Source organism: Cucurbita pepo, unplaced genomic scaffold, assembly GCF_002806865.2.
Source record: "Cucurbita pepo subsp. pepo cultivar mu-cu-16 unplaced genomic scaffold, ASM280686v2 Cp4.1_scaffold000102, whole genome shotgun sequence".
NCBI lineage: Eukaryota > Viridiplantae > Streptophyta > Magnoliopsida > Cucurbitales > Cucurbitaceae > Cucurbita > Cucurbita pepo.
Window position 1 is genome coordinate 374876 of NW_019646432.1, and position 11511 is coordinate 386386.

Sequence of the window (11511 nt, forward strand, 5' to 3'; positions counted from 1 at the left end):
AATAGGTGCTCGTGACCGCACATATGGTTGCTTGCCCCTGAGTCGAGGTACCACAGAGTGTCATTGTTGACGTTCTCTTCATCTTGAGCCATCAAAAGAAGACCTTCATCTGTTACGTCTTCCATGACCAGGTTAGTTGTTCCTTCCACCCTTTTTCTGGCTCGACATGCTTTTGCAACGTGCCCCATTTTGCCACAATTGTAACATTTTTTGGAGTTACAATCATTCGCATAATGACCATATTTTTTTCATTTATAGCACTGAATGTTTGATCGGCCACCTCTTCCTCGATTGTGTCCTCTTCCACGCCAATTTTCTTGGCTCGATAGTCTCTTCTCCTAGTAGTTTTCTTCGTGACTATTACCTTGACCACCTCGACTATTCCCGCGGCTTCCACTAGCTCTACCTCAAAAATTTTGTGAGTAGAGAACTTTTCCATCCTTTATTGTTGCTTTCGTTTGAAGCGCTTGATCGAGTGGCTCTTCCTTCTTTTTCTTGCGTTGCTCATGTGCCTCAAGAGAACCGACAAGCTCATCGACTATGAATTCGTCAGGTCCTTTGACTCTTCTATGGCACACACAACATTCTCGAAGTTGTCTGTTAACGACCTCAAGATTTTCTCCACAACCCACGTCTCGGGTAATATTACTTCGTTCCGATTTAACTGATTCGCCACGGTCTGTACACGAGTAATGTAGTCAGATACATTTTTTGACTCATTCATCTTCATGCTCTCCAACTCGCCACGCAGAGTCTGGAGACGCACCTGCTTGACTCGTTCGGTTCCCTTGAACACCTTTTCTAGAGTGTCCCATGCTTCTTTTGAAGTAGTTTCCCTTGCAATCTTCTCAAAGCCCAACTCGTCAACAGCTCGGAACAGCATGTATAATGTTGCCTTATCCTTTGACTGTAATTCCTTTAGCGTCTTGTTTTGCGCCACCGTATAACCCGTGGTATCAATCGATTCTTTGAAACCGTCTTCGACCACCTCCCATGCGTCTTGCGAATCGAGAAGAGCCTTCATTTGGATGCTCCAATTCTCGTAGTTCGTCTTCGTCAATCGTGGTAGCGGCATTTGTCCCATCATGTTTGCCATCGGCTCTGATACCAATTTGTTGAAATTGAAATCGCTCTGATACCAATTTATTGAAAAATAAAGTTTCTCCGATACCAACCTCGAATCTAGCTCGTTTAGATAACTCTCACGAAACTTTAAAGGGTGTGTCAAAAGGGGAGAGAGACAAGGAGACAAAGAAGTTCTCAAAAGGTTATTACACAATAACTCATACAATAAATTGTTTTCTGCTTTTCTCCTCTCTGCACACTTTTTCCTACTATACATAAGGCCCCTTTTATAATTTTTGTACAACTAATCCTTCTCACTATACATAAGGCCCCTTTTAAGTTTATTTCTTAACACCGTCATTTTGACCAAATAACAAACAAAAAAAATAAATCATTTTTTTTCCTTCTTCTCTCTCATGCATTTAAGTTTATTTCTTAACACAATCATCTCAAATTCTTTCATCATTGCTTGAACACTTTAATGCCTTCCACACTTGTACCAGTGACGATTAGGTCATCAACGTACACGTCAATTATGAGTGTTTTAGTCCCATCGTTTCTTGTATACACTTTTATTCTTGTGAGCACTTCATGAAATATAGACTCTTTATGCTCTTGTTTAGACGTATGTTCTATGCCCTTGGTGCTTGCCATAAATCGTAGAGGGCCTTTGATAACTTGTACACTTTGTGCTCTTCGGCTTTGATGATGAACCCTTCAGGTTGGGCAACATACACTTTTTCTTGGAGGTGACCATTCAGGAATGCTGATTTGACGTCCAAATGATGAACCTACCACCCGTGTTGAACTGCGAAGGCAATAATTAATCTTACAGTGTCGAGCCTAGCCACAGGCTCGAAAACCTCCTCAAAATCAACTCCTTGTCGTTGCACATATCCCTTCGCCACGAGTCTTGCTTTATGCTTGATGACATTTCCTTCACTATTCTTCTTCAACTTAAAGACCCACTTCAAACTGATGGGCTTGTGTCCGAACGGTAAGTTAGTTAGTGCCCACATCTTGTTGTTCTCAATGGCTTCAAGCTCCTTTTGCATGGCCTCCTGCCACATCTTCTCAGTTGCTGCCTCACGGTAGGTTGTTGGCTACTCGACCGCGAGCAACACTAACTCATCGGGATCCAGTTCTTCTTCAAGTGTATCCGCATAAATTTCAGCAAGAGAACGATTGTTTGGTCCATTCTCTATTGTGGATCCTCTTGTGTTCCCACCTGAGCTCTCTTGTTCTAGAAAGTCCAATATTGATAAAACAAGGTCAACAAAATTCGAACCAAACGAACCGAAGTGCAATACAAGCTCTGACGCGCCCATACGTACTATTCATGCACCTTGGCTACTCGTACTCCACCTATGCGTGAAGTTCACGCACCTCACTTTTAATCAACTTTGGGCCTCTATGTGGTTTCCTAATCTATTACGTTAATACCCTTTGTATCCCCGAACACGATTCTCTTTCTATAGTCCTTTATCTCTTCACAATTTCTTCTACAAAATGTGTATATCTCATTCCTATGAACCTATTCCCAAAAGTTTGAGTTATGCACTTAATGTCAAGATTTGGAACACCATCTTCGACGAACACATTTCAAGATTTGTTTTGCTAGAGTACTACATAACCCATCAAGAACCGTGACCAGAGAATATTTTTCGTAAATAGGTTTATCTTGTTAGATAAAAGAATGTGATTTCTCCTTACTTAGTTATCCACATCTTCCTTAAAATCAGTTGGTTGAATCTTGTTTTGAGGCCATCTGAAATTTTGCATGACGTATAATGGGAGAGCATTTAGCTGGCCATTTGCATGAATTTAGGCGCAAGATTTGTTGGCCACTTCCGCCGTTATTAGAAAGTAATTTGTTTTGAGTAGGTGAATTAAATGAGAAATAATAGCAATGTGGTTTTTCATTCAAATCTCAAAATCCTCCTATTCTTTCTCTCTCTCTTATTCTTCCGCTTTTCTAGTTCAAGCGCTAAGCATGACATGTACACGCACAGCCACGACGAGCAGTGACTGATCGTGGGAGTGTATGTCGACGATTTCATAAATCATTGGAGGCGACATAGAAGTCCTCGGAAGATTCAAGAGGGAGATGTCAAAGAACTTAAAGATGAGCGATCTCAGCGTGCTGCTCAACTACTACCTCGGCATCGAAGTGCAACAGAGTACTGCCGGCATCACCATCTGTCAAGGTGCGTACGCAAAGAAGCTGTTGGACATAGCTGGGCTAGTGGAAAGTAACCCTACAAGGACGCCAATGGAAGCCCGACTCCAACTGAGGAAAGCCGGCACTACAACGACAGTCGACTCCACCAATTACCGCATCATTGTCGGGAGTCTGCGCTATCTGGTAAACACACGTCCTAACCTCGCTTATTCTGTTGGATACGTGAGTAGGTTTATGGAAGCATCTAGGGAGGAGCATCTAGTGGCTGTCAAGCGCATCCTGCACTATGTAGCCGTAACCAAAGGCTGGGGTGTGAGATACTGCGCAGGGAGAGGAAAGGAGAAACTTGAGCTCACTATGTAGCCGTAACCAGAGGCTGGGGTGTCGACTCCACCAATTACCGCAACATTGTCGGGAGCCTGCGCTATCTGGTAAACACACATCCTGACCTCGCTTATTCCATTGGATACGTGAGTAGGTTTATGGAAGCAGTATGATGGGAGAGCATATTTTTAGCGGGCCATTTGAGCCAACTTTAGGCCCAAGATTGATTGGTCACTTCCGCCGTTATTAGAATGTAATTTGTTTTAAAGAGGTGAATTAAATGAGAAATAAGTCAAATGTCAAAATCCTCCTATTCTCTCTCTCTTATTCTTCCCCTTTTCTGGTTTTTCTTCTCCAATAATTTCTTTGCCAGTTTCGAGTAAGATTTCATCATCAACGCTCACTTAAAACTAACATATCTCAGCCCCTAATCTCACTCTTTCCTTCTCAAACATGATTAAAAGGCAATTGTCTTTGCCCCTACTTGTTTCTCTCCCTTTCCCTCACCATGGAAGTAACTGGCTACTACTGCTGCTACTTTTGTTTTTTTAGTACATACACAATATTACATCCTTCCTACAACGTGAGAGTGGCCTTCATAAACTCGAATTGGGGAACTATTTTAACTACTTTCAGCTCTCCATTTTTGCATAAAAATTGTGAGTAATTTTGTTAAGAAGGCGTAGGAAGAGATGGTGGAGTGTAATCTTGTTAAGAAGGCGTAGGAAGAGATGGTGGAGTGTAGCTTTCAATTTTTTAAACAAAATTGAGAACAAGAAAACATGGTACTCTAATGACATGGACAGTTAGATATCCAAAGACAAAAATATTTGGAGGCAAATATGCGTGAAATTAAAGGTTTTCAGGGTTATTTTTCAAATTTTCTAATTTTGTGAGCTATTTCTATGATTATGTTCGGGCCTATTTTTTTGAATTTCTAACTTTCAATGTCACTTTGACCAAATTAAATATTTTCAAATATTTAATTTTTTAATTTTCCTTTTTATTTAATTTTTTTTTTAATCAAATTTTCTTCTAATTTTGGACACTTCTCTCTATGGGACCTTCAGATTTATTCTCAATAATTAATTAAAAATTTGTCAAAACAACTCCTAGAATCCCATGAATCTCAAGTAGATGTTTCGCTTCCTATGGGTTTCTTATTAGTTGTTAAACCTCGTTTTTTCTTCCTTAACCTATGACTTAAGATGGTTCAATCCCTCATAAACACTAATTCATACCATCCACATCAGCACCCATCGTGTTAAACCTCTTTTGTTCTTCCTTAATCTATTGCTGCTGCATTCTTAAGTGACTTCAACTTAGGTCAAGTAGGTAAGTGAAGTGACTGTTGGAACTCTTTTGGACTAGAATGGATAAATTGCATGTTGTATGAACAACACATCTAATGTGATTTATCTACATGTTATTACTTGTATTATGTGATGTTCATGAACTTTTTATGATGCATGTACTTCCAGTGTGTCGATCTCTGTATTTTATAATACCATGTTCATGTTGTGCCATAGGAAAACTTGATGAGTCATGTATGATAAAAACGAATGATATGACATGTCTACGTACATTTGTCTCATGGGTAGGTTATGCTATAAAAAGTATGAAAGTATAATGCGTTATGCTATAAAAAGTATGAAAGTATAATGTGCATTATAAACATGTATCGTGATTTAAAACTATGGGACTTCATGCATGTTGTATGCCACAAGCATGAGATACTTACATGGATGCATACACCATGATATGATACATGTTCCTTTCTTTTCGTTGGTTTCCGGCCGTGTGAGCATGTGGTAACCTGTAATCAAGCCTAGGCGATACATATATGAGCTAGCCTAGTGGGTTTTTCAAACTCTTCGATAAACAATAATTTTAAGTAAATTTGGATAAGAGATATCCATGCTTTGTTTCAAATTATGAACTTATAACTTGCATATTTTGATTTTTTCCATTTTAAAATGACATTAGTATTAATTTGATAATGAATCCAAGTGGGTGTGATGGCAAAAATGGTCATTTCTTGTAGTGCCCCCCTAACATATACTAATAATCAAGTACCAAAAATATTTGTGAGGAAAAAAAGAGGAAGCTATCTGCTTGGAATGGAAATTTGAGTGGCAGTAGCTCATCATTATGCATTTAGCTACACCTATATTAGTGTAGCTATTTGAATATGCCTTCTTTCTTACACTAAATATATCATTTAATCTCTTTTTCTTTTTATATATATAATTTTGAAATACTTATATTTAATATGTATATATATATATATATTTAGCCTTCATTTAAAAAGTAAAACATCATTATTTTAAATCTATGAATTTTATTACATTTCCTTTGAGATCTTCCTTTTTCGAATCTCTTTTCATGATTTGGATTATGTTAAAAGGAACCGATATAAAAAAGAAAAAATAAAATAAAATAATAGGTGTTCAAATGATTTTTTTTTTTTTTTTTTTTTTTTTTTTTTTTTTTTTTTTNCAACCAAAAGTGGGGTTACAACCTAACCTAACATTTGCAACTGAGTTTTATAAGATTTTAGTTATTAATATAACAGATATGATGCATGAGTAAGTTTTTTTTTTAAATAATTTAAAAAAATAGAACAACCCGACAACCCAACCAACCAACCAAAAGATTTCCCCAACCCATTCCGTGTACACTCCGAAGCTATATTATTTATTTTAATTTATGTTTGTATAGGCCATCAATATGGCTAAAGAATTGAGCATTAGGTGAAAGAAATTATTGTGAGAGAGCTTAGAAAGCAAGAATTTAAAAGGATAAGAAGAAAAGGGGAAAAAAAAGAGTGTATTTGATTGATATCCAAAGCACCAATTGGATGCATGATTAATTTGTTTGAATTTTTAAAAATATTAATAATGTTCTAGAATTAAATCTAAATCACGAAAAAAATATGTATTATATTAATTAAATCCACCTAACAAACATTCCTTGCGTTTAAAACTTGATTTTGTTACACAAACCTAAGATTAGGAAATGAATATTCCCTACCCAACCAAACAGAGATGTGACAGTTTCACTGTAGTTTCACTGTATTTGGATAAAATACGAACATGTTTGGGTTAAATTCTAAACATAAGTGAAAGTTAACCAAAAAAAAAAAAGGATGAAGTGATTTATCTTGTTAAGAAACCATAACTTATAACATTTCTTCCTATTTTCATAACCAAACAAACAAACCTAAAAAAAGCAACCAATTTTTAACTTTTTTTTTTTTTTTTAGGGTAATAATATAGTATTTAACCATATTTTTATTCATTAATGATCAAATTAATTGCCACATAAGCATGTTGTGGAATACACTTGCTTCATTATATTTTATTCAAAACAGTACCAAACAAGAACAATTGACTTATTTAATGTAACCACGAGGTGATACAATTTATATATGTTGGATTGAACTAGGGTTTCCACAACCTTGACCCAAGGGAAGCACTTTGGCTATTGGCTCATGTGCTAGTTTGATCAATCACAAGTTGGTCCGAGTTTTACTTAGATATGTGTTTGCGTTTCAATCTAACTTTTGTGCTCTAATTCTTTAGCTATTGACTCAAAGAGCTAGTTTGATAACCGAGTTTTACTTGGGTATGTGTTTACTTTTGGGAGGAAGAATTTGCACGAATTGAATTTTTTTAGGAACATATCGAGAGAGAATTGGATTTGGGGTAGAGCTTTTTTTTTTTGTTTTTTTGTTTTCCATGTTATCAAAGAGTTGAACAATGGTTTTTTTTCCAGAGGATCGGCAAGTACGCACCTCTAGTCTACCAGTTATATAGTTTGATTTCGATTGTATCTTTCCATTTTTGGATTGCTAATTGAATGATAGAGTAAAAGAAAAAGAAAAGGTATTATTACACCTGATTGTACTCAATAGATTTGGTTAAATTAGTATGATAAAAAGTAGTTTTATTTACCAAAATTATTGCAAATAGAAGGATTTATTTCCATTATTACATGAATAGTAGAAGTAGTAGTTGTTTTTGTTTTTACAATATACTCAATTATTACTGCTTTAATAATTCAAAACGTATATTTCAAATAATAAAAAAATTAAATTATAAACAAAAGTTTGTCCTCATCAAATCTTTCATAAATAATTAGTTTATATTATATTCCCTTAAAAACCATTTTACACCGTCTGATGAGTTCCGCATCCAACGATCAGAAATTGATACAGTGAAATGGAAGCCACTCATTGTGACCATACGATGAAAAGCAAAAGCAGCATATAAAATGAAAGAGCATCTACATCTACATGTGTATAATAAATATATAATATTTATTGTTTTCGAAAAATATTTATAAAAAAAAAAAAAAAAAAAAAAAAAAANTAATGAATTAATTAAAAGTGAGATGTCAAATCAAATGGGCAATATCCCCACCATCGCTCTCAAATATTCCGTCAATTATTTTATTATGTATAGATTGAAATAATTATAAAAATTTTGAAATGAGTACAGAAAAATAATAATAATAGGAATAGGAATAGGGGTAGAAATGCATGAATTGAGGTTATTATAATTGGTTAAGTAAAGTAAAAGTTAATTAAATTTATCTGAAGGTTCCTCCGAAGGTAGGAGTCCAAAAATCGACGGTGGTGTCGTGGGTGACAGGAAATGTACTGGAAACTGGAACTAAACAAAGCCCTCGGCTTCTTAGATCTTCCTCTCCTTCGCCTTCCTTCCATTTATCACTCCTACTCTTCAAATATGGTGTGCTCAATACCTACAATTTCAAATCAAAAACCCATCTTCTAATGTTTTCAAAAGGCTTATAATCAAATCAAATCAAATCAAATTTGATATGCACTTACACCCACTTGTTCATGGAGGAACTTTATGTATTCAATCGCTTCAGACAGCACTGAAGCTGTATCAGTCTGACACCAAAATCACCAAACTTTCAATATTTCATCAACTTTTTTCATACATTATATCTATCTATATATATATATGTATATATACCTTTCCGAAAGGTGATACCAGTTGTTGCAGGGCAGTGATTCTGTCCCCCATCTTCTCTTTCCTCACCTGCAATTCCTCAATTATACACCATTTTTGTTTCTAATTCTTCAATTCATTCTAATAATCAATGAAAATACCTTAAACGCTGGCAATGTCGAAGGGCTTTCATTTCGTCCCCGTTTTCCACCGCCGGATTGTTGTTGATTTCCATCGTTTCCACTTTTCTTCCCCACGCTTATTGAATCACCAATCTCGGATCTATTCTGTTTCCCATAAAAATTTGAACTTTAATCTAAAACCCTAATTATAATCCATCAAAACCAAAACCCATTTCTTTTTTTTTCTTTTTTTTTTTGTTTTTAATGTTTGTACCTTTGATTTTTCGGGTATGGTGTTATACGACGTCGGAACATAACTGGGTCTTACGTCTTTCATGTCCGACGCGTTCCAGAAGGCTGTGTTGTTTGAAAACTGTAATTGATTGTGTGGCGTTGAGTTTCTTAAGAACTGAGGCAGTTTTGTTGACGGTGACCATGACGCACCCGCTGCCATGAACTCGTTGGAGTTTATCCCGTAATGGGAATTGTAAGGGTAGTTCATACTTGCTGCTGCCGAGACTTGCTGTTGCTCGCCGCCTAATAAGCCTTGTAATAGTGTTGTGGAGTTTCCGTACAGAGTGGTGGCGGCGGTGGTGGTGTCGATTGGGAAACTGGTGACGGCGCTGTCGGTTGAGCTGTAGTGGGAAGGGCTGGCGAACTGCTGATGATGATGATCTAATGAAAATCCTCTGTTTATTCCCTTCTCTGATCTCATCCACTCAATCTGTTGTTGTTGTTGTTGTTCTGTTTCTTGCAGCATATTCAAATTCATATTATCCGGCTGCATCATAGACCGGAAACTGCCCTCCGCCGCCTTCTCGCCGCCGCCCCTACCGTCGCAACAAAACAAAAATTAAAAAATTGGGAATGAATAATTGAATATATAGATAGTTAATTAAAACATACAAGAGGGGTTGGTTCCAATCGAGGGCTAAGCCGGTGATGTGCAAATTGGGGTCGGCAGCGGCGGCGGAGGAGGAAGGGGATATTCCGGCCTCGTAGCGGCTCCTAGAAGCTTCCCACCAATTTCCACTGCTCTGAAACTCCTCCGCCATGGATTCAATTAACTTCAAACCCAGCTTGATGATTGTCTCCGATCAATCAATCAACCAATTCTTCCTTCTATCTTCGTGTGCTGATTTTATTTACAAAAAACCACTCAAAACGGTTCGCGGCATATGCCTATATATATATATAATTATTTTTGGTTTATTTATTTATTTTCTGATTTCACTTTCAAATTGAGTTAAGAAGTGTGGTTGACATTTTTGGGGGAAGAGTAACAAATGATGAAGTTTTTCTTATTATTATGTTTCTAAATAAACTAATCTATACATAATCTAACCATTACTCACATCGATTTTTATTATTACTATANATTTGACCTAATTTTCATGAGTATTTATCAAAATTGAAGTTTTTTTTTATTATTTTTTATTTTTAATATTTAGAAAGAAATTTATTTTGTTTTGTAAACTTGTGATTCTCATCTTCTTTTGGCCAATAATTTAACGCCAGGTTGATTTGAACAGTGACAGGAGAGGAGCTTATTCCACTTGTCTCAAAAGCATAACAAAAATAAGGGTATAACCGTCATATCCTACCTACAATTTTAAATTCTTTTTCTTTTTCTTATATATTTATTTCAATATCTTAATAAATACATTTTTCAATTTTGTTTAAACAAATTTCATCTCATGCTACATAATTTTGGAATTCATAGGTAAAAAAAAAAAATGTAGAAATTGAAAATTGAGTTATAAAATATACAATTATTCATCTGATTCGAGAACTCAATCCACCCTTCCCACTAATTATAAGATTTTAGTTATTAATCGAACATATATTTTACATAATTGAGATTTTTTTAAATAATTAAAAAAGGAGGTGACAAGTAAATGAGTGAGATATGAATAGTAAGGTAGAAAAGACAAATAATTTATATATTTATTTTTGTATATATGTGAAGAAGGAGAGTTTGTGAATAATTAATAAAAAAAATTAATATTTAATGAGAATGAGGGATTGGGTTTAAAATTAGGTGTCCGTTGATTGGGCGCTGACCAAATCAGAAATTGAGTGGGAATGTCAAATTTGTCGTACACAAATCAGTGGACTTCAGCTTTTCCACTTTATTTGTGGTTGCTTAAATTATTCAAATAATTTTATCATTTAATATTATATTTTATAAAACAATTTCAAACCCTCCTTTTCTTTTCTTTTCTTTTCACTAATATTAAATCACCACTACCCTCCTTCATAATTCTTTTTTATTTTCTTTCTAATCTTTTTTTAACAAAAATAAACTAAATAATATTTATTCAATTCAAGGGGAAGGGAAAAAAAATAAAAAATAAAAAGCATAAACACATAGCATTTTCCTCTTCATAAGTTTTTTTTTTTACAAAAAAATAAAAAAAAAGTTTTCTTGAATGTAATAATTAAGTGTTTGACATTAATAATAATAATAAAAAAATAGTTGTGAAACAATGTATACATTGAATTAAGTCAAGCGAAGGAATTAATCCAATCTCAAACGTGGGTGAATAAAATGAATGAATGATCATTTCTAGATTCGGATTAGCTTGTTGATTGAATATATCGAGGCAAGAACACTTGTTTGAGATTTCAATCACTCTACAACTAAGATCGATCATGTCAAGCTTGAATGATTATATACATGTAATCTAAGCTACATAGAATAACAAAGGAAAGGTAAGAACACTTAGCCCTAATGATAAAAAAAATCACTCAAGAGAAAGTAAAATTTATATTAAATTGTTAATCAAATATCTCAATTCAATAACACTTGTTTGAGATTCGAATCATTTCGCAA

At 35.0% G+C, this 11511-nt stretch overlaps 1 protein-coding gene across 2 annotated transcripts; it reads right to left on the reverse strand.

Moving 5' to 3' along the window:
- Positions 1-8105: 8105 nt before the first annotated feature.
- Positions 8106-9901, reverse strand: LOC111783819 (transcription factor bHLH123-like). Of its 2 annotated transcripts, none has more exons than XM_023664661.1 (6): positions 9582-9901; positions 8950-9505; positions 8715-8840; positions 8578-8643; positions 8433-8492; positions 8106-8338 (listed from the first exon to the last, which is right to left on the reverse strand). In XM_023664661.1, the coding sequence occupies exons 1-6, from the start codon at positions 9728-9730 to the stop codon at positions 8165-8167; spliced, it is 1131 nt and encodes a 376-aa protein (XP_023520429.1). In that variant the 5' UTR covers positions 9731-9901; the 3' UTR covers positions 8106-8164. The 2 variants fall into 2 exon arrangements, with proteins under 2 accessions (XP_023520429.1, XP_023520428.1); XM_023664660.1 differs by having other exon boundaries at positions 8427-8492.
- Between the last annotated feature and the right edge of the window lie 1610 nt (positions 9902-11511).